At 38.3% G+C, this 24,598-nt stretch overlaps 1 protein-coding gene across 3 annotated transcripts in view; it reads right to left on the bottom strand.

The window, feature by feature from the left end:
- REC114 (REC114 meiotic recombination protein) overlaps window positions 1-24,598 on the bottom strand; it is a 127,666-nt gene that overhangs the window by 84,985 nt on the left and 18,083 nt on the right. For all 3 annotated transcript variants that reach the window (XM_085850097.1, XM_085850096.1, XM_085850098.1), the window contains exon 2: window positions 336-425. In XM_085850097.1, coding sequence (XP_085706223.1) covers window positions 336-425 — 90 coding nt within the window. The remainder of the gene's footprint in view (window positions 1-335; window positions 426-24,598) is intronic.

Here is a 24,598-nt window from a genome sequence, read left to right as displayed (position 1 = left end):
CCAGAAATGTCGGAGTAGCATGACAAACATACACCGGTCCGTGAATTATAGTAAGGATTACTCATCGTGCATTTTGATTTAAACAATTATTCCATTTTCGATAAATAATATCATGCAGGTTAATCCATTTTGTACCATGCCAGCAAATTCAACCACAATACGGCACAGCCCGAGTGTCGAAAGATGTAGGGTAGTTGTTTTTACAAATGACTCCTACCAACTTGACCTATGTTAGCTTATTTATTGCATCTTGATTAAAACAGCTTTTGTCTTAGCAATTCAAAACGTTTCTTTTGTCATCTTGGTGCAAGTGTTGCATGATCCAAGCAACTTACCAGTGCGAGGTTTCCATGTGTCACCATCATATGGCCAAAGCGGGTGAGAGACAGCAGCAGAATTCCACTTTTGCCATCACCGTCATAGTCCTGAAATGAGAACAAGGCACCCTTTACAATGTATGTGCATGGCATGTATCTCAAAAACACTTTTCCATTGGGAAATGCAGTCTTCTATTTATTTATTTTTAAAAATAAAATATCTCGTATAAGTAGAGGAACTTCTACAGTTCAATATAAACTTTAGATTGTCCACTAGTAGCCAAAAGCAGAAAATGATTGAATAAATGCTGTATTATGTTTATAACCAATTCACCAAATCTTTAAGAGATGATCCTTATAACATACCAATTAAATTTGTATTCGTAAGGAGAAACGTCCTCATTGATCTTCATCCAGAAATATGGAGGATTAGCGAATCTCCTTTTTCTACCGACCATTCTATTGCACAAGTACAGCATTTTACTCGGGGCTGGAAAGATGGCCGAGAGGTATGCATATTCGCCTCCAAGCTGTCTAGCCTGGGTTTGAATCCAAACCCAGCTATAAACTGTCATCCTGGTGTTTCACAGGCAGGGCGATTCATCAATGTGAGTACCGTCCCTTGGATGAATGTTAAACTGGGAGTACCGTCTGACGGCGTTAGTTGGTGGACGTTAAAGATCCCACTGTGTTCTTCATGAAGAGCAGGTGAGCTCTGAATGACACCCTGAACAAATTACAAATTCCTGCCATAATCTACAGAGGGCAATGCATCAGCGGCACAGCTGTGCCCTCAGCCAATGATGCCACCTGTTACCCCACAGCCTTGTGCTGCGTACAAAAGAAGAGGAAGAAGAATGAGGAGGAGGAGGACGAAGAAGCATCTTACCTTCAACCCTCCTCCTACCTCATCCCTTTGGTATAGATAGGGCTGAGGGTTCACAGATGTGCCGTGCTGCTGTCAGCCTCTGTCGGACATGTTGTGTGGCCTGTTTTGCGTTTATTTTATTTCTTCTTCTTCTCCTCCTCCTCTTCCCTTCATTGGGATGAGGTCTGATGGCACCACGCTTCTGCCCTGCCTTGACCACAATACTCCTCCACCTCCCTCTGTCCTCAGCCAACTCTCTCCAGTATTGACCCGAGTTAGCTCTGCTGAAGCCATCCAGAATCCTCTCCAACATCTTCATTACACGACATCAGACCTTCTCTTTCAATTTTCTTGATATCTTTATGTCTGCCATTACTCCCTCCACCCTCCTCCACACATTCGCAAACAACTGAATCCTCCTCTGCACCTCTGCCTCAGACTTACCATCCCCAGTCACTATTCCTTCCAGATACTCAAACCTATTTCACTGGCTGATCTCCATCCCCTCTAACCTGATATTAATTCCTTTACTCTGCTGCCTGACCCACATCAACTCACTCTTCTCCATACTCATTTTCAGCCCATGCTTTCCAAATGCCTCCTTCCACTCTTCCAGTAGTTCCTGCATCTCCCACCCACTCTCCACCACAACAGCCAGATCGTCCACATACAGCATCCTCCCCAGACTACTCCTCAAGCTCACCTTCCTGCTTAGGCCTAAGTCACATTTGCTCTACGGCGAGGATACAGCGGCCGTACGCCCTTTGAATTGACAGAAACGTGCGGCGGCCGCAGAGTTTCTGCGGTGGCCTCAGGGTGGCACTACGCCGTTTGGCTATATTTTACAGGCTGTAGGGGTCGCCGTGGAATTATAGCGCGGAGTTATAACTTTTTTTCATTTCTACGTTCGCCGTAGCAATTAGACAAGCCGAAACAAAAGAACTGGTAAAAAAAAATAATAAAAAAGAACCCACTCGTTACCATCAGACTGGCCGCACGTTCGCCTTGCAGGCACCTTGCGTCTGCCTTGAAAATTCTATGGCCGCCACACGAATGCTCTAAGGTCACCGTGCGACATCAAATCAAAGACCGTACGGCACCCCCACGTTTTCGGTCTCCACAATTTATAAATACGCCGTGCGGCTCCCTGAAAAATAAAAACATATGTGACTGCTACATTGTGTGACCGTGGAAATACTGCGGCCACCCTATAATTGCTAGTGGCCGTAGATTTTGTAGACCCCACGGCCGGCCGCCGTGGCAAATGTGACTTTGGCCTTACCAGCTCCATAACGATGGTAAACATGAGTGAGCTGAGAGCGCTTTGCTGCCTCAAGCCAATGTTCACGCTCAACTCAGATATCCAAGGACCAACCAAAAGTCTTCCCTTCATTCCATTGTACATCTCTTCCACAACCTAACTTGTGCTTCCGGCACTCCCATCGATCTCAGTGTCACTATCACCATCTCTCTTGGGACAGTGTCGTAGGCCTTCTCCAGGTCAACACATCCCAATGCCATCTCACCTTGCACATCCAACCTCTTCTCCACCAGCTCTCTCAGCACAAACATCTCACCAGTCGTCCCCCTACCCTTTCTAAACCCTTGCTGCATTTTTCCGATCTCCATCTACACCCTCTTCCTTATCCCCACGTCCAAATCCTCTCCAGCATCTTCATTACATGAAGAAGGAGCGTAATGCCCTGTACTTCCCCGGATCTTGAACATCGCCCTTTCCATTCCATATCAGCACAATTAACCCTGTCCTCCACTCCTCCGGAATTGAACCCTCTCTCATACATACATTCATCATCCTCTTCGTCCAACTGACTCTGACTTCTTCCACTGCAATTATCATCTCTGTACACCTCATCAATGCCTAGTGCTATTCTCTTCTTCATCCTCTTCAAGTCGTCTACACTTCCTCCTCTGTGATCTCCATCAACTCTACTTTCCCCTCTACATAACACAAATATGGGTTATTAGCTCCAGCTCACCGTTGCTTTCTTCCCGGTTCAACAGCTTTTTGAAATACCCTTCCCACACCTTGAACACTGCACCCTCTCTGTCACGAGCCTCCCGCCACCATTCTTAGTCACCGCACACCCTCCCCCCCCCTTCATGTCCTTACCATCCTCATCCGCTGATGCTGTGCCCCTCTACCAGTACACTGGTACTCATTTCATCGACCTCGGAAGGATAACAGGCTGAGTCAACCCCACCTGGTGTTAATTCAGCAGCCAACCGGGCTCAAACTCAGGAACTTGAGATCCTCAGCTCGCCACCCAAGCTGCTAAGCCAACACCAGGCTTGATGATAAATAATAATTACTAGCATATACCCGTGCTCCGCACGGAGTTGAATTGTGGCAAAAGGTGGATGAGGCATAATAGTTGATGTTATGGGAAGCTGGGGAGCGTGTCATTAGGGATGTGATGCACTATGGTTACCTTTCCTTAGTTTTCTAAAGGACCTCCCTGTTGATGACATTTTGGGTGAGTGTCTTGTTGCTTTATAGTCCTTGTGAGGAATTATTGTCCACTTTGATAGATATAGAGGAGCAACCTCTTGCATGTGAAAATGCAACATATAGTTGGCCATGGGAGAACACAGGGGCTGGGAGGTATATTCCGAGTTTGTCAAATGTTTGGCCCTGGGATTTGTTTATGGTCATCGAGTATGCGAGTCTGACTGGAAATTGCATCCTCTGCAGTGTGACTGGAAGGTTGGCATCTGAACATGACAACCATTGCTGATGTTCTGAGCTATACTATTTTTCAGTTGTGTTTATGTTCAGTGTTTGATGCAATGAGTACTCCCTTACTCGAGTTCATATTTGTTGGATAGATGGCAGCACTTATCGGACAGCAGTTCAGCGATGGCGACCGAACGGGAATAAATGCGCCCGTCGATGGGTTGAAAATCTTGTTGAAGTCACGTTGTCATCCAATTCCAGCTTAGAAATTTAGTGCATCGTCTTCGTCACATTAAGAAACCCCCGTATATGGGAAATGAGTACTTTCCTGTCAGCAGTTTCGGAGGAGAAACGTCAAATTACGTGCAGGCGTTCACAGAATTTTTTTTTTTTAATAAATCTTTACTTTCAATACAATGTTTCTTGTTACATTTTTTGTGTCAAATTCACCTGAGGTAGTCAGCATGTGCAGAAGAGGGTTTTACATTGCAGACGCTGTTTTCTCGGAGTGGCATTACGCCTCTCGGCGGTGACGGTCTGTCGACGATAGACGTAATGACGTCAGCGAATGACCGATGTCATGACGGAATTACGCCTCTCAGCGGTGACGTCACACATCACCATGCAAACGAATGTAAAAATCAGAAAATCGCCCAAAATTCCCAAACCTGTCCATCTGGCACGATCTCACATAGCCCATGCTGTTCATTAGACCACAGAGCACCCACATGCCGAAAATGGCGACAATCCGTCCGGCAGTTTTGGAGGAGATACGTCAAATTACACGCAGACGTTAACAGAAATAATATATAGATTGTTAAATTGGGTGTGTGAGGACTGTGGACTCGTTCTTCGCAAGTAAGCACTAAAAAAAAGTTTTCTTAAAGTACGTGTAGTTTTGATGGAGCGGTGGGGATCTTTGAATTTCTTCTCTGCTGCCCGATATAGGAGTGAATCAGATTAATGGATGCATTCAAGGCCACATCCTATTCTTAATCTTCATCAATGATGTCTCTGACTCACTGGAAAATCCTCTTAGTCGATTTTCTGACGAGTCCACCCTCTGCCGTGACATTCCTCATCCTTAAGGTAGACAGGCAGCAGCGTGTTTCCTCTCTTCAGACCTTGATAGAATCACAAAGTCGTTAAAGCCTTGGAATACGTCTTTCAACATTGACAAATGTCTCTGTCTCTCCACCTGCTGGCCGTTTGTGAGTTGGTAGTAACGTAATGGTGGCTGTGTGCAGCTGTTCTTTGTGGTGAGCTTTCAGTGCATTTTTATTTTCACTGGACACCACCACAACCCCCCCCCCCCCCCCCCGATCTTCCATCCGTCCATTTTTCCATCCTGTGTGCTTTTGAAGTTTGTGTTTTCACTTTCCTATGCCTTTGTCTTCGAGAGAGAAAAACTGAGCGGGCACACTCTGGGCATGACCTTACCTGTTTTGAGGACACTTTGTAAGCCTGTTTGCTGATAATGCATTTTTGTTATTTATTTTAGTTTGACTTATTTCAGTTTGATACCTTCTTGTTCGGTTCGGACAAGACGGGGGTGATAACATTGCCGTCATGGCGAACACATGTTATCGTAGTGAGGTGTGCGAGGGATTAACCAGGAAGCATGCATTTGTGTGCGTGCCTCCTGAAGGAGTTCTTGTCGAGGACATTATCCTCATGGTTGGGAATAGAATTGGTGATGAAAATATATGTGCTGCATCGTGTATGAATCAGAAATCGGTCGTTTTTGTTTCTGACGCTGCACTTGTGCATGAGGTCGTGAGTACGGGAATAACCACGAAAAGCGGTCATTTTATTATGGTGGCACCTTTGATAACTCCCGTGACAAGAGTTGTAATTTCAAATGTTCTGCCTTTCATATCTAATGACAAGATCATGTCCATGTTATCCCTTTATAGGAAAATTTTCCTTTTTTTATATCCTTTATAGGAAAATCCTTTATATCCTTTATATATCCTTTATATCCAAGGAGCTTTTTATCCTTTTCGGAAAATATATATCCAGAATTTCCACGATTCCTCTTGGTTGTCGGAATGAGCGTGTAAAGCATATAATGAGTTTCCGAAGGCAGATTTATGGTCCTACCAGACCGTGGGGATGATACGGGACTCAACATCTCGTTTAAAATCAATTTTGAAGACATTGATGACCAAATATAGGTGTTGTCCTCTACATTGTGTTTCCAGTGCAGACCTTTCAGACATTTAAAAAGCTTTTGTCCCAAAGCCTCATGCACCAGATGTGGCAAAACAGATCACACTAATGCAGGGTGTAGGGAGATTACCGGTCCTCCACCAGTAAACGTTCGCAATGAGAAAGAGGTTACCATAAAGAGGTTGCCTCTTTCAGGAGGTGATAAAGGGCTGTTTTAGTTCCCTGGATTTGGTGATTCATAACCTAAAGTTTATCATCTTTAATGTATATGCACAAAGCGAGATCTCTGACCGAAAAACTTTCTTTTCTGTAGTGGTAAACCATTTTAAATTGTTTTTCAATCAGTGCCGATGCATAGGGGGTGACTTTAATTGTAAATTTGAGCCAAAATTGGACAGAAACTCACCAGAACCACATCCCGAAGCTCATGGTGACATCCCCTTTCCTTTCCGTCATGGGTTTCCTTGATGTATGGTGCTTGATGCACCAAAATGACCAACAATACACATGGTGTCAATGCTCCAATAGTCAAGTGTCCTTGGCAAGACTTGACTAATGGTACAGTACATCACGCGACATTTTTAAAATGTTGTAGCCTCCTCAAGTATTGTCCCCTCCCTCCATCTTCTCTGACCACCACATGGTCACTGTGGGCCCATCCTGTCCTCAATTCCAATGTAAAAGTGCTTATTGAAAGTTTAACACTAGTTTTCTTGATGATACCCTTTTTAAGGAAGCTTTTCGCAATCTCTGGATAGTGTTAGCTGAAAAGAAGCCTTATTTTCCATTGAGTAATGTATGGTGGGACAATCTGAAAACCCATATACGGCTGTTTTCGCAACAGTTTAATTTGTACAGGACTCATGCAAGGCGAATCACATTGGCCCGGTTATCGTACAGGACTCATGCAAGGCGAATCACATTGGCCTGGTTAGAAACTGAAATTTTAAAACTGGAGAACAAACTTGCAAAACAAGAGAATGAGGCAAATTATAAATTACTCCTCGAAAGAAGGACTCAGCTTAGGAAACTATTTAGTTGGGTCAAGAACCTCAATTCCGTGACCATTCTCTAGCTAGTAATGTTTGACGATTGATTTAACTTATATTGACCTTTTATTAAAAAAAAACAAAAAAAAACTTTAGCCCCCATGTCCCTCCCAAAAATCCCAGCATTTTTTACCTTTGACCCAAATCCAAGATGGCTGGCAGCATCTTCAAATAAATCTTGAAAAATTAAGTTTTGAACCAAAGCACCTACAATCATGTACAAAGACACTTTTTCTGGTAAGTCGACCACGAGGATTCCGAATACGACATTAGTTTGACGTTACAAAATCATTTTGACCCAGAAATCCAAGATGGCCACCATCCGGAAGAGCGAAAACACAACTTTTGAATGGGAGCACCTCAGATCAAGAATAGTAGGGTGAATATACTGGTTCTGGCTCACTTTTCCCCATGTAAATGAATGGGGGATTTTCAGCGATTCATTTTTTTTTCCCTAAAAATAAACCCCTTTTTTATCCCAAGGTATATTTATTTGTCTCCCCTTTTAACCTGGGGACACTTTTTTTTTTTTCAAATAATCCATACAATAAGATAAAGATTTGTTAAAGGTGATTCGAAAGAAATATCTAAAACGTCTAAGCCTCGGGACACTCTTTATCAAATAACCGATGCATATTGTTTAGCTCACTCATTGAACCTATAAAGATTTGTTCATTCTCAAATTCCTTCAATAGTTTAATTTTCTTTGCACAATAATCCCCATCTAAAATATTGAAAAACAAAACATTTGAATCTTTATATTTTTTAAGATACCACTTTTGTGCCATTACAAAATGATAAACTTCTCTTAATGCTCTTGTTTGACCACCTCCTGAGCCACATATCATTTTGAGATTATAGTAAATTGTTTTTTCATTGTTCAATTGATAACCATCAAAGTTTTCAGTCCATTCAAGGATATTCATTTTTTTATTTACATCCTCTAACTTACTACTTTTTAAATTGATTCGCTTATTTGTTTTATTTACCTTTGTTTTAGTTATTTTTTCAATAAGACTTATTTGATATTTTTCACATTCATTATGTTTTCCATTTAAATACCAAGACTGAGATTTTCTCCACTCTTTAGTTTGATTAATACTTGGTTTGACCATTTATATATTGCAAAAAAACGCGGCGGTAGCCCTTAAAAAACCCGAACCCATCTTCCCATCGTTAAAACACAATCTATTCTATTCACTCTATCATACAATATCCATATGGAACACAATCTATTCTATTATCTAAAATAAATCTCTTATCATCAAAGGCTCCTAATGCCTTTTTATTTACTTCTTCACTATATATGTTATGTTTATAACTTCTTATTGTATTCATTTTCCTATATTCTTCTTTCTTATTCATCAAATAATTATAATAATTTCTAAAAGTTATTGATTTCTTTATTACATATTTCTTTATTCCCTTTAACCTCTTATCAATCTGATCACCATACTTATAAGCATATGCCTTTGCTCTCAATCCAATAAACTCACTCATTACTTTTCCACCCAACTCATCCTTAAACTTACCAATAACCTTTTCATTCTTTTTGGAAAATAACTCACTCTTCTTGCTGAAATTACTTGTATCATATACTCCAATATTTTTCTTCATATCTTTATAAACATCATCAGTTTTTATATCTAGGATAAAACTATCAGTGTCCATATACAACAATGAAACATTTTCACCATACTCTTTCTTTAAGTCATTATACAAATAATCATACATCAATATCTTTGATAAATCAAGAACTGCTGTTCCAATATAAATTGGTTTATCCATTACAATACTTTCCTTTTTCATATGAATTGCAGAAAAGTTCTCTGAAAAAACCTCTTCTCTCTCAAAACTTGGTTTATTTATCAATCTCGAAGCTTCTTTCCAAGATGTTGCGAATCTAATGTTTTGCCTGTTTCTAACATTTTCCATAGTCTTTCCAAATACAGCATTATTCATTAATTTATAAAAGTCCCCTTCAAATTTTACTTTTGTATTTGCTCTCATATCTGTATTGAATTGAATATACTTTTTCACCCAAGGACTTTGTTTAAATTTTAAAACTCTATGAATTTTAGCTACTCTCAATCCTTCTCTCAAAAACTGTTTTAAGCTTCTCTGATGCAAAACATCCCTCTTTATCATAAAATGTTGTTAATAACTTTTCTGTTGATTTGCCTTTAATATTAAAACTTTTATGATAATCACTGAACCATTCTTTCTTTGGGGTTTCTTTCTCACATGCAAAAGGAAGGTCTTTATGCTTATTATGAAGATCACTCGGGTACCTCAAATCAACTTCAAAATAATAACCTTCTTCTTCATCATTCAATTCCTCTTGAGAAGAAATAACAATATTCATCAAAGCCTTTTCATAATCCTTTTCTTCCACCCACTCTAATTTACCATAAGGCAGAGATTGAGACATTGCCCATCCATACAAATTATTAGCATCAAAATACATCAAATAATTACTATCTTTTTCACTATCATAATTTGGAAGATATTTATTATTTGCTTTGGCATATCTTTTTGAACATACTTGTGATATTCCACCTCTCTTGGACTTCTCAATCATCAAAAGCATATCAACATCACTGATTAAATCTATATCTTGTTTTGTCATTTTCAACATTGCACTCCAAGCTAAACCAGGAGCTGTGAAATAGTGGGCAGGATCTAATCCATAACAATTTTTATTATGACAGAGTGATCTAAAAGCTTCAAACACATCAGCTAACAATAAAACATCTGTTTTTAGATATAAATCATGATATTCTCCAAGGTTCTTTATCTTAAATATTTTCCATATTTCTTGTGCGTGTTTATATTCCTTATCACTTATCTCTTCTTCATAAAGGTTATTATAGAAACTTTCTTTTGAAGGAAGTTGTGTTTCTTTAAATCTCATAAATGAATCCATATAATCATAAGGATAAATTCCCTTACTTGTAAGAATTTTCTCTTTACTTTGAATTTCATTCCTTGTTTGAATTTCCTCTCTCGTGAGAATTCCTTCTTTAATCAGAATTTCATCTTTAATCAGAATTTCCTCTTTAGTTAGAATTTCATTCATTGTTCGAATTTTCTTTATAATTAGAATTTCATCTTCAGTTAGAATTTCTTCATTAATTTCCTCATTAATTAGAATTTCCTCTTTACTTTGAATTCTCTCTTTAATCTGAATTTCCTCTTTAGTGAGAATTTCCTCTTTTGGAAAGAATGAATTAAGATTTGGAAAAGAGTCCGTGGAGCTTAGATTTGATGCGAGGTAGGCTAGTGGTGTTCCCATAAACTTGTAAGAATCTAGAAACCTAATACGAGTTAAAGGTTTTGTGAATATCATTTTTGTAAATGAAATATACTTTTGACTTGTGTTTGTTATGGCAGAAATATTCCCTGGTGTTTTTGAAAGTTCATTTATAAATAGATGTGTATCATAATTGGCGCTGTTGTGAAGAAAGACTGGAATAAAAGAAGGTAATTTATAATTAAGATTACAACAGGAATGAGCGGGACCTCTATATTTACCAGTAAGATGACAATGATCCCTAACTTTAGACTCCTTAATTTCCCCCTCACAAATATGACAGATATTGTTCTTTCTAAATTCTAATTTTTCTTCTTTGGTTAATTTCATCGGTTCATTTGTTTCTTTCATTAATTTAGTGAGTCTTATACAATCCTTTTCTAATCGTTTTACAAACTCTTGTGAATCTTTTTTTCCACTATAATGTTCAAGTTTGTTATACTTTTCTCCAACAGATGATTTGATATAATAACAGAAACCACAAGGAATATGTTTTTGATATTTATTTGTATATGATTCTTTTGGATTAGGAGAAGCAGTATTTATCTTTTTAAGGATACACTCAAAATCAACGTATATCACAAATGGGTGCATGATAGATATATTATAATCTTCAAAAGAAATCTTTTCACCAGGTTTAGGCATTGTAATTACAGCTGATTTATGATTACTACAATATTTTGAATGATGTTCTAATCGTTCTTTTGTATGAAATGAATTAAGACATCGCTTACAAGAATATATTTTGTTTGCTGTTCTGAATACCTGAGAAGAGATTAATCTTGATAAATTATTGATGTATGTGTAATGTGAATTATTTCCAACACTAAATATAAAAGATCAATGTGTGTTTCTTCATTTTTATAGTTGTTTGAAATTTTTAATATTTGAACTTTGTTTGTATCCGTTAATCCATATACATTAATAGAAAGATTATTCTTTTTCTCAAATTTAGGAATATCTGTTAGTGGCATTGGGAATTTAAAATCTTTAATGTCCAAAGTATTCTCATATTTCATATATTGTTTTACTCTTTCTGAATTACATTTTGGTGGATGAAAGTGAGCAAGAACAGACCAGAGAAAACATTTATTATCATTGTTCTTAATATTAACAACTGCCTTCTTTAGTTTTATTTCTTTTGGTAATTCAATATAAGAAGAAGCTTTAAGAGGGTTTGATTTTAGAATGTGTATATCTAAAAAGATGATTTTTTTAATATTGAATCCACTTCCTACCACTGTATTATCAACATCCTCCTCTTGTTTTGATAGTTCTTCATAAACCCCACTATTCAAAAAATCTTGAAATGATGTTATAAAATGAAGATCTGTTCTCATATAAGGAGTTTGTTCTTCATCTTGTCTTTTCATATTCATTTTCACTCCCATATAAAACTTTAAAGTTTTCATTTCTTTTCATGTCTTTTTAATAACTTTTTCAACATCAGGTTTCACTATTTCAATTGATTCAGCTATTGATGATGGACCGGGTTCTCCAAATTGAAAAATCCTTATTTTTATATGCCCTTTAAATGCCCCATCAGTGTTTTCAATATAATAGTCTCCCTTTACTTTAAACTCATTTTTCTTGTGTTTTTGTGATTGAAGATGTCTATTATAACTACTCTTCAAAACATCCTTTGAGCAGATATCATAATGTTTTCTTTCCAACTCAAGAGGAGATATTTTATGAAATAGATTAAATGTGTGTTTGTTGGTTCAGAGGTGTTTTCTATAATGTTTATATTTGTGATTATTGGTGAATTTGTTGATTATGGTGAATTTGTTGTATTCACCATATTTATATAATAAATCTTTGCTTAAACTAAAATTTTCTTGATGAAAATTTCGTTTATTTTACAGGTGAATCTGTGCTTAAAACCATTTTATCCTCCAACTTTTTCACTTAATAAATACAATGTTTCAAGACACAAAAGACAAGTTTCAATCAATCTCTTCATTTGTTAAAGATACTGAGAAATATGTCAAGGATGTAAAATTGAACAAAGATAAATATAACAACTATTGGATAAAAACAATTATGGTAAATAATATGAGTTCTTCAATTTCCTTCAGTGGAAGGGCTTTTAGTATACCTGGTAGAACATCAATTAAAGTATCTCTAACAAAAGTTTCTTGTTGTGTAATTTTAAATTCACTAAAGCTGGGAATAACACAAACGCTACACTTGTAAATGATTTCTTCTGGAAAATGTTTGATAGTGTGCGTTTGTATATTGGAACACAAGAAGTTGAAGCGGTTGATTATGTCTCTGCTGTATCTGAAATGATGAAGTTTATACTCTAAACATTCAGTGATAGAATGGGAAAGGGGTCTGTCGAAGGTTTTATTCCTGATATGTCAACGGGAACAAACACAGACCCTGGATATACTCAAAGGAAAGGAATGTATAATGATGATACAAAAGCAGAAAATAGTTTTACTGTGGCAGTTCCTCTTAAAGGTATATTTGGATTTTGTGATCATGATAAAGTTCTGTGTGGTCTTAAAATTAGATTTCAACTACAAAGGAATGATAATGAAAATAGATTGCTTTTTGGTGTTGGTGTATCATACTCAGTGTATCATACCTCAAAAGAAGATGTCAACACGTTAAACTCAACCAAACTACTTACACGTGGAATTTGGGTGTTCTGGAAGGAAAGCCACGATATCTGTGGATCATTTTTAAAAAGCCAGATGGTGATACTGCGACTGATAAGAATAATGCATTGAGTGATAATGCTAAGGTGAAACAACTTCGCGTTTCTCTAGATGGAACATTTTATCCACGAGATAGATTGGAAATTAATTGGGAAAAAAATGATTTTGCTGAAGCATACAAGTCTTACCAAAAGGTGTGTGAAAGTAATGGAAATAAAGAACCTATTTTGGATATGACAGCATTTAAAAGTTTGTATACAATCTATGCGTTTGACCTGAGCGCTCAAAAGGAAACTATAAAGTCTAATCGAGTGGATACTTCCCTATACATTGAAAGAGGAGAGAGTGAAGAAGTTGATACATATTGTTTGCTTTTGGAAGAAACAATTTCAGATTAATACAGATAATGGTGTGATGATTAGTCTCACATAATTTTTTGTTAAATAAATGAGTGGCAAAGTACCAACTGGGGTATATGTTAATCAAATCAATCTTCATAAACTATCATCTTGTGTTAAAAATCAAAAGCCTTGTACGATTAACGTTAATACAATTCAGAGAAAAGGAGCAGTAAGAATTGATGTTTTGCTCACAAGAGAACAGGTTAAAATCTTGAATGACACTGGCTCACTTAAAATTAAAATGACAAAACCAATGTTGAAAAAATATTCAATAAGAGAGACGAGTGGAGGATTTCTCCCATTTCTAATTCCTTTATTTGCTGGTTTAAGTGCGGTTGGAGCATTGACGGGTGGTATTTCAACAGCGGTGAAAACTGCCAACGAAAGGAAGGCTCAACTCCAGGCTCAAAAAGAATTGGAAAGACATAACAAAGAGTTGGAGAAACAAATTAGTGGAAGTGGTGTAATTGTAGATTTTGCTGAAAAACTTGAAGGTCTGCCTGATAAAGCGAGATTGTTAGTTGGAGATATGCTTTCTTCTATAGCACAAGCAGGTGTAAAATTAACGAAAAGAGGTAATGGATTATATCTTTCTAATAAATAAATGAGCATTGATGAGTGGTTGAAAGAATACAACATCAAATTTACAACTTGTCAAATATTGTAAGAAATTAAAAATTCATAATGTGGTTATTTGTATGAGAGATGAATTAACAAATGTGCCGAAACATACAAAGAATATTATTATGAACTTAGAAGATAATAATGGGAACGGTTCTCATTGGGTTTGTATTTTTAATAGTCAAGACAAATATTATTTTGATAGTTTTGGTCTTCCACCACCTGTTGAAGTCATAAAATTCTTACAGAATGGTGTTTATCAAACATTTCAAGTCCAAGAATTAAATTCCAAGTGTTGTGGTCAATTATGTCTATATGTGTTATTTCAACTCAACAAAAATAAAAAATTTTATATTATTTTTAATCTAATATAAATGACTTATGTTGGTAAAGATGGTTCTATCTTTGGTGTATCTCAAGAACTGGATATTGATTTATCAAATTATTACACAAAGGCACAGGCTGAACGACATAAATATAATATAACCAAAAATATTAACATGAAAAATGCTTATAAATTAAAAAATTATCCAAGCCCGACTGACGCGAATGACTTGGTGAGATTAAGCGATTTATCACAATATATATCCTTAAATAAAATGGCTGTGTATTCCAAAGATACAGAAGTGTTGATATTATCTCCAGGTCATACAGAATTCACAGTTCGAATTAAAATAAATTTTTATAAAGAAGGGCGTATCGTTTGTATGAGAATAGAACAATGGGGATATGATATGAATGATTTAGGGTATAATTGGTCATTTAAAATTAACCTCGAAGACCTGGAACAATTAAATCAGTCTCGTAAGGAAGAATATTATCCACTTGGTATCGAGAATGAGTTTTGTGGGGCCACGATTAGTAAACAACAAATAAAAGAATTTAATAAGGGTAAATATAATAATGGTTTTGCCCTTGTTTATATCATGAAAACAGAAAAAACAGGATTATATATAATAAGTAAGGAAATACAAAATGATTTAACTATGGGAAGATGGGGAGGTGTTTCGTGCCATAATGTTATTCTAACATATATTTATAATACATAAATGCTAGAAAGAATGCTTCAAGAAAATTATCATTTCTGTGTCCAAGCATACCTTCAAGAAAAGGGTATTCGGTATTTTAATAAATATCCTGGTGTAAATATCCTATTTTATATATAAATATAAAATATAATAAATATCCTCCTCAAAATCCTGGTGGCGTTTAATCAAATCTGTTTCTGGTGTATGTCCCCCCTCCATCCCCTCCCTTACCTCAAATGGCCGCACTGCTGATTCCACACGTGATAAAGCTGAATGTCTAAACTCGGTGTTTGCAGCTAAATCTTGTGTCCTAAACCCATCTCTATCTCTACCCACTTTACCCAGTCGCACCCAACTGTCCCTGGACTCTGTATCCTTTTCTCCTGACAAGGTGGAGAGCTTGCTTTCAAACCTCGAGTCAGATTCTGCAACCGGTCCAGACGGCATCAGCCCACCTGTCCTCAAAGCCTGCTCTTCTGCTCTTGCTCACCCTCTCTCTGTTCTATTCACCCTCTCATTTGCCCAAGGGCATCTGCCATCTGCTTGGAAATCAAACATTACTGCCCTGCATAAAAAAGGTGCAAGAACAGATCCCTGCAACTACAGACCAATCAGCCTTCTCCCAATCATCAGCAAGGTGATGGAATCCATCATCGCCTCAGATATGAAATCCTTCCTCTTCTCCAATGGCTTGATTTCCAATCATCAATTTGGTTTCAGACCAGGTCACTCTACCCTGGATATGCTGCTTCTGCTCTCCCATCAATGGATGGAGGTCCTCAATGCCAGACAGGAAATCCGAGCCGTATCCCTGGACATATCACGTGCTTTTGACACAGTCTGGCACCCTGCCCTACTCACCAAACTCTCTTCCCATGGTATTCAAGGCCATCTCCACTCATGGCTCGCAGACTTCCTCTCCTGTCGCAGTCAAGGTGTGGCCCTAAATGGAGTTCTTTCATCCCCTCTTCCTGTGCAGGCTGGAGTTCCTCAAGGTAGCGTTCTGGGCCCTGTTCTTTTTCTGGTTTTCATCAATGATCTCTCGGACTCTCTGGAAAATTCTCTATTTCTCTTTGCCGACGACTCCACCCTCTGCCGTACCATCTGTCATCCCTCAGACCGGCAAGCAGCAGCCTCTTCACTCACTGCAGATCTGGATAAATTCACAAACTGGTCCAACACGTGGAACATGTCTTTCAATCCAGACAAATCTCACACTCTCACTATGTCTCTTCGAAAGGACCGTTTACAAAACCCCCCCATCCACTTTCTCAACAATCCTCTGGAAGAAGTCTTTTCTTTCAAGCTTCTAGGTCTCACTATCTGCCATGACCTTTCCTGGGAAAGTCCCATTTCCAACCTCGCCTCAAAAGCCAGTCGCCGACTGGGAATCCTCCGTCGTGCTAAGTCCTTCCTCGGCCCTCTTGAGCTCCTGACCACTTACAAAGCTTTTGTCCGTAGCCTGATGGAGTACTGCTCTCCCCTCTGGGCTGGTGCTCCTGCCTCCCACCTTTCTCGGCTTCACGCTGTCGAAACCAGGGCATTTAAGATCATCGGCATCTCCCGCAATGAAGCTGAGTCTTTGGGCCTCTCACTCAATCACCGCAGGTTGGTCGGTGGTCTTTCTGTCTTCTACCGACTCCTCTCCAGCTTTGCCCCCCCTGCTCTCTCTGCGATTTGTCCCCACCACATTTCCACAGGGCGCTCAAGGTCCGCCAACAACCCCCTTCTGGTAAAACTACCAAAATCACGAATCACTGCTCATCTTCACTCTTTCATTCCTCTTTTTTCCCGCCTTTGGAATAAACTTCCTCACCCTATTCTTTCGCATTCTTCCGTCCAGGCTTTCAAAACAGCTGTTCACCACCACCTCTTATCTTCCCCCATCCAAATCCTCGTTCTTTTCTACCCCCGATAATCCACCCAAGCCCACTTCCTTCATTTCTCCTGCTTTCCTTCCTGAAAGTCCCTGAAATGTCCATCTTCTCTTCGCCATGTTCCCCGTCCCATCCCCATCCCTCTCCCTTCCATGGCTCGCATCCTCATCCCTCTCCCTTCCCTTCCACAGTTCACCTAATGTGTCTGTTCCCCACTGTTTTGTCCCTTCCACTCCCGCCCCTCTTGTCTCATGCCTCCTTGCTGTGAGTTGTGTGTTAGCTCTCATACGAGCCTCGACCAAGGTATACAAAAAAAAAAAAAAAATAATGTTCTACAACATAAGAATGAGGTGTTTTCAATAAAAGATTGGCATTATGCTGATGTTGATAAACCGACAACTTTAGATTTAATGAAAATGTTAAATAATGAAAAAATTATAAAGTTAAGAAAAGGTAAGGCTCTTTTAGAAATTCAAAAGAAATTTTATTGGTTTCCTGTTGTAAAAAAAATTATTTTGGATACAGGAATAACAAGAAATCCTGATGAATATATGTATGATATTCTATGGGGTGTAAGCGATTCAAGGATAATAAGGGATGAGGAAGGAGTTGAAGAAGAGAGGGAAGAGGAGGAAAAGGAGAAGAGAGAGAAGGAGGAGAGGGAGAAGAAAGAGAAGGAGGAAAAGGAGAAGAGAGAGAAGGAGGAAAAAGAGAAGAGAGAGAAGGAGGAAAAAGAGAAGAGAGAGGAGGAAAAAGAGAAGAAAGAGAAGGAGGAAAGAGCGAGACGAAATAAATATGAAAATATGGAAACCAGTGAGATTAAAAAAAGATTGGTGGTATTACAGAAAATAACTCAACCCACCGAGGAGGAAAACAAAGAATTGACAAGTCTATTTGAAATATTTTCCACAAGACTATTGACATCGACAAGATATTCATTTTAATTCAAGTTTTTCATTTTTTTTTCTTAAATAAATGGAGGAGAGAGTGAAGGCATTTCTAAGGATTCTTTATGTTTTAAAAATTAAGATTCAAATGTGCATGTTGGAAACTAAAAAGGTTTTTGCACTCTGCAGGAATTTTTCACATAAATAAATGAGTTATTGTCTCAAATGTAAAAAGAAAACTAATACTAAAAATATTTCATATATTAAAAGTAAAAATAACAGGGTTATACAAAAAGGTATATGTTCGGTGTGTGGTTCAAAAAAAAAATCAATTTATCTCCAAACACAAACGAGGAGGAGATATACAAAAGTTTTTATCAGGAAGTAAATTTACAACTACTGGAATACCAGGGGAATTACATCTTCCAGGGTATTCTTTCTGTGGTCCAGGCACAAACTTGGATAAAAGATGAGATGAGGCAGACAATCCTAAATCCTGGAGTAAACCCATCAATAGAGTTGATGAAGTGTGCATGAGACACGATATTGATTTTGGGAATACCACAACGTTGGAAGAAAAGCATGAAGCAGATAGAGAAATGTTGTATAATTTGTCTCTGATACAAAATCTAACCTTGAGAAAAAAAGTTGATCGGTTCATTGTGAAGAAGATGATCAGTGCTAAATTGAAACTTGGACTTGGAAATTCAAAAAATTATAGGCTCTAATGATGTCATTAAGACTGAAGAGCAATTAGCTGATGAATTACATAAACCAATATTCACAAAGTTTCAGAGAAGGAAAGTTTATTCCAAGGAAGTAGATTATATCTGGTCTGCTGATTTGATTGAACTCAATAATGATAAGGGGTACAAGTATGCTTTAACCGTTATTGATTTGAGGAGTAGATACGCATGGGTTGTACCATTAAAAAACAAAACAGGTAATACTCTTATGTTAGCCTTTCAACAGATATTTAATAAAAGTAAGAGAAAACCTAAAAAATTGTGGACTGATGAGGGTAGAGAGTTTTATAACAAGACATTTATGAATTTTCTAAAAAATAACAGTATTACATTATACAGTACCTTTAATGAAGGGAAGGCAGTTGTTGTTGAACGTTTTAATCGTACCTTAAAAGAGAGATTATATAAAAAATTCACACAACTCGGTTCACAACAATGGTCATCTTTTATTCAGGATATTGTGGATAAGTATAATGACACGATTCACACGTCAACAAATATGAAACCATCAGAAACATTTACAAAATTAAAATATGAAAAAGAGATTAATGTCAGAAAACCTAAGTTCAAAGTTGGTGATATCGTAAGAATATATAGGTGGAAATCTCATTTTGAAAAGGGTTTTACTAAACGATGGACGAACGAACTTTTTAAAATTGTTGATGTAATAGATACGGTTCCTTGGACTTATAAGATATATGATTTGGAAGGGGAAGAGATTTTAGGTTCATTTTATTCACAGGAATTACAAAAGACAAAGATAAATTGAAATTTTTTGACTCCGCCCCTTTTTGACTCCGCCCACACAAAACCCACCCACATAAACCCCACCCAACACAAACCCCACACAAACCCCACAAAACCCCCCACAAGCTCCACACAAGCTCCACACACACAAGCTCCACACAAGCTACCACCCATATTCATCATATTCACATAATTAGTGATTAGTTAATTAGTTCCCCACACACATGTTTATTTAATTAAAAAATTATCCACCCATCCACACAAGCTCCACCCATCCACACAAGCTCCACCCATCCACCCATCCATTTATCCACACAAACCTCATCCACATAAGCCTCATCCACCCCTCCCACATAAGCCCCACCGAAGCCCCGCCCACATAAACCCTGCCCACATAAACCCTGCCCACATAAACCCCTCCCACACCAGCTCCACCCACATAAAACCTGCCCACACAAACCCCACACAAACCCCCCACAAGCTCCACACACATAAACCCTGCCCACATAAACCCTGTCCACATAAACCCCTCCTACACAAGCTCCACCCACATAAACCCCTCCCACACAAGTCCTACCCACACAAGCCCCACCCCCACAAGCCCCGCCCACACCAAAGCCCCGCCCACATAAACCCCACCCACACAAGCCCCCCCCCCCTCATCCCCCCTGTGCACCCCCCTAATGACCCACCACCTCCCTCATCCCACCCCCACCCTTCCCCACACACACATACATGGGGAGGGGAGGGGTGGGATGAGGGGGTGATGGGTCATTGGGGGAGCGCACCTACCCCCCCTTCATGTCTTAATCCTTTTTTTGAAATTCAAAATCAAGTAATTGTAAACAAAACAAATATAATTAATCAAAATTGCAAATATTAAATATTCATTTGCGAGAATGTATAATCTTTCCCAGCAATCTTCTTCAGATGTCTTGTGATTTCGAAACTCAGACTCCATATTCTGTTTTGAAACAAAAAGTGGATAATAATTAGGTTTTATAAAGATAATTACATGGTAATACGAGTAAGCCTGTTGTTAGTTCTAAGTTCAAGCCTCGTTGACCACTGAATTAACACACCAGGAGGCCGACTCAGCCTGTCATCCTTTCAAGGCCAATAAAATGAATTCCAGTGTACTGGCAAAACCGCGTCCAAACTAATGATACAACCAACATAAGACGACATTCCAAAGAGAGAGTGATATTAATAAAAGAATAACCAAATAATAATTCAGAAACATTTACCTCCAGAAAATCATGTGTTATACCAGATTGCTTCAACAGCTGATGTTGTGTGATAGCGCTGAAAAAAAGAAAAAAAATAATGAGTCAAGGGTATAGATGGAGAGACAGACAGAGAGAGGTAGGTAGAAAGACAGACAGAGAGAGATACAAAGAGACAGACAGGAGAGATAGAGAGAGACAGACAGGGAAAGAGACACACACACATATATATATATATATATATATATATATATATATATATATATATATATATATATATATATATATATATATATATATATATATATATATATATATATATATATATATATATCGACAAATATACACATACACACATATATATATATATATATATATATATATATATATATGTATATATATATATATATATATGTGTATATATATATATACACACACACACACACACACATACATATATTCACACACACACACACACACACACACACACACACGTGTCTCACCATTGGTTTAATTTATTCGAGATCAGAGGCCGTGATAAGACTTCGTACCAGTCATTATAAATGTTTTTCAATTCTCTTCTAAAATCATTGACCTCTTCAATAAGAGCATTCATTTGATGCACCTCATCGTGATATGTAAACTCCACTTCTTCCAAGGACCTGCCAGGAAAAAATATATATTTTCGCATTATCACGATTTAATTTATAATCAATTGCTTCATTGTTCAAAGAGGAAACCATACACAAACTTACCAACTTTGTAGTGAGCTGTTATCTTCATCGGAAGAGAGTGAGTCCATGTCTCAGTTTTTTTTTACCATTGGTACAAGATGGCAAAAAGATCAGAGGCCGTGATAAGACGTCGTGTCAGTCTTTAAAAATGTTTTTCAATTCTCTTCTAAGATGATTGACCTCTTCAATAAGAGCATTAATTTCATGCACCTCGTCGTGATATGTAAACTGTTCTTCTTCCAAGGACCTGCCAAGAAAAAAAAATACATATATATATATATATATATATATCAGAATTATCACGATTTAATTTATAATCAATTGCTTCATCGTTCAAAGAGGAACCTATACACAGGCTTACCAACTTTGTGTTGAGCTGTTTTGTTCGCGGAAGAAAGATCGCTCATGTCTCAGTTGTAAAAATGAAAATCCCGTCTGGCAGAAACTTTGGCTGGCGAATCACTTATAAAGCAACGATGAGGAGATTGCTTAATCATTGGGTGTGGCCACAGGAAATGACGCTTCGGGTGAGACAGCTTGGAAAATAACTGGGAGATATATTCTCAAATTGTATGAATCATTTTTAAAACATACTTAAAATACCCTAAAATGGTTTTGATTAAACATGTTTTCAGTTCGTGTTCTGAGATAAAATATAAACACGAGACCTTGTCTCACAGAATAGTTCCTGTTTTTTTTCACAGCATGACTGTCCAAAAACACTTCCTCATTTTCACAGCACGACCGTGTCAAAAAAACACTTCCTCATTTTCACGGCATGAACTGAAAACATTTGAAACAAAACTTTTTTTATGGCGTGGTTTATACACAAAAATGATTTGCAACTCGGGCGGTGGCCAGATGAGATCATTAAGAGAAGTTTATCATTTCGTAATGGCACAAAAGGGGTATCTTAAAAAATATAAAGATTCAAATGTTTTGTTTTTCAATATTTTAGATGGGGATTATTGTGCAAAGAAAATTAAACTATTGAAGGAATTTGAGAATGAACAAATCTTTATAGGTTCAATGAGTGAGCTAAACAATATGCATCGGTTATTTGATAAAGAGTGTCCCGAGGCTTAGACGTTTCAGATATTTCTTTAGAATCACCTTGAACAATTCTTTATCTTATTGCATGGATTATTTGAAAAAAAAGTGTCCCCAGGTTAAAAGGGGAGACAAATAAATATACCTTGGGATAAAAAGGGGGTTTATTTTTAGGGAAAAAAAATATGAATCGCTGAAAATCCCCCATTCATTTACATGGGGAAAAGTGAGCCAGAACCAGTATATTCACCCTACTAAGAATTAACACATTATTTCTGCTAAATCCACTAAATCTGCTAAATCTATTTCTGTGTATAATGGTTACAGAATTGAGGTCCTGCTTAGTGAAATGTTATTTTTTTGTTTGTGTGTGTGTGTAATTTCATATCACACATATATTCTTCATATACTTATTTCTGTCTTTCCAGGGAATGTACGAACATACGAGATGGCACTGAGAAGCACAGTGTTGAGAAGATATCAGTCAAGACAATGTCCACCGTTCTGTGTGTCCTCCAGTGTGGCTGGCTTTGCAATGAAGCCACCGATGCCATTGTTGGGAAAACCTCAAGAAAAAGGTCCTGTTATGGAGTGGTGTTGACAAGTTCGGAGACGTCTACGCAAAGGTCGATTGGGATAATAGTCCCAGCGTACAATGTGTCCACAAATCATGTAAGTTGACCAGATAGAATTCCAAGAAACTGGAACAAGACAAGACATAAATATACCATCAGAGATGGGGAATCCCCCGCCATTGAAAAATAACTGAAATCAGATAAGCATTTTTCCATTTATTACAAAAAACATTTTTTTCAACATGGCAGCCCCAGTCGGCCATATTGGATCCGGCCACGCCCAAAATCAATAGGGTTCTTCCTTTTCAGGTGGTACATGTATGACCCAAATTTCAAATAGATATGGCGAACAGTTTATGAGTTATCGCACTCACAGCTATAAATGTTGATGCCCAGCCAGCCGGACGGACGGACGGACGGACGACCCGGGTGACAACAATATCCCCCTTCGCCACGCGGCGGGGGATAAAAAACGAGAGGTCGAGGAATGCCAATCTCAGTCTTCGTCCATGTCTAAGGCTTTCCCCTCAGCTGCCGCTCCATCTGCCAAGTGACTGCGTTCGAGTGCAGAAGGGCTGATACATTAAAAAAATATACCCATCAGAGATGGGGAATCCCCTGCCATTGAAAAATAATTGAAATCAGATAAGCGTTTTCCATTTATTACAAAAAACATTTTTTTCAAGATGGCCACCACAGTCGGCCATCTTGGATCCGGCCACGCCCAAAATCAATAGGGTTCTTCCTTTTCAGGTGGTACATGTGTGACCCAAATTTCAAATCGATATGGTGAACAGTTTATGAGTTATCGCACTCACAGCTATAAATGTTGACGCCCAGCCAGCCGGACGGACGACCCGGGTGACAACAATATCCCCCTTCCGCCATGCGGCCGGGGATAAAAACAAAATGTGTGTGGTGCTGTAAACAGGAGTCAGCCAAGCACCCTGAATGAAAGCTGTCCCTGATATCGTACGATCATGCATGGGCAGCTTTCAAGAGCCACACGGTGGTCCTCGAAGATCAGAAAATGCGAGACAATCAACTGTGTGATTGATTATGCAGCTGATGACCCCTACACGATTGAGATCAGATATCACAACAAATGCTGGTTGAAATATGTGAGTAGTTACCAGAAAATGAGTGAAGATGACAAACTCCCACGCATGCACAATGTCAATCTCCGTGAGGCTCAGACTATCTTCTTTGATATAATCAGGACAGTTATCTTTGATGAACATGAGCTAAGGTCACTACAGAGCCTCCTCAAATACTACAGCTCGATCATACCTCGGTATGGCTTCCCAACATCCGGCGTCAAGTCATTCTTTATCAAAGATATCCTGACCCGGGAGTTTGAGGGCAATATCGGCTTCTACTCCCGCCCTCAGAGGAACCAGAGCGACCAATCTATGACACGTCTGGGGGTGGCTCCATATGTCGAAGCAGCGCTCTCTGCCATTGATGTGAGCAACTGGTGCGCAACGTGGATAAGCAGTTAAAGGATGACGTCAAGTCAATCAAACTCAATCCGTGTCCGCCGAGAGTCGAGGAGCTAGAAGAGGAGGAAGAGCTCTCGCCTCTCCTGGTCCAGCTGCTATCTGCTTTGCAGGGGAAGAAGAGAGT

Source organism: Eptatretus burgeri, chromosome 12, assembly GCF_056783735.1.
Source record: "Eptatretus burgeri isolate ZD-2024b chromosome 12, Ebu_testis_v1, whole genome shotgun sequence".
NCBI classification, from domain to species: Eukaryota; Metazoa; Chordata; class Myxini; order Myxiniformes; family Myxinidae; genus Eptatretus; species Eptatretus burgeri.
Note: the sequence above shows the minus strand (reverse complement) of the source record. Positions and strands in the feature narration are given on the sequence as shown.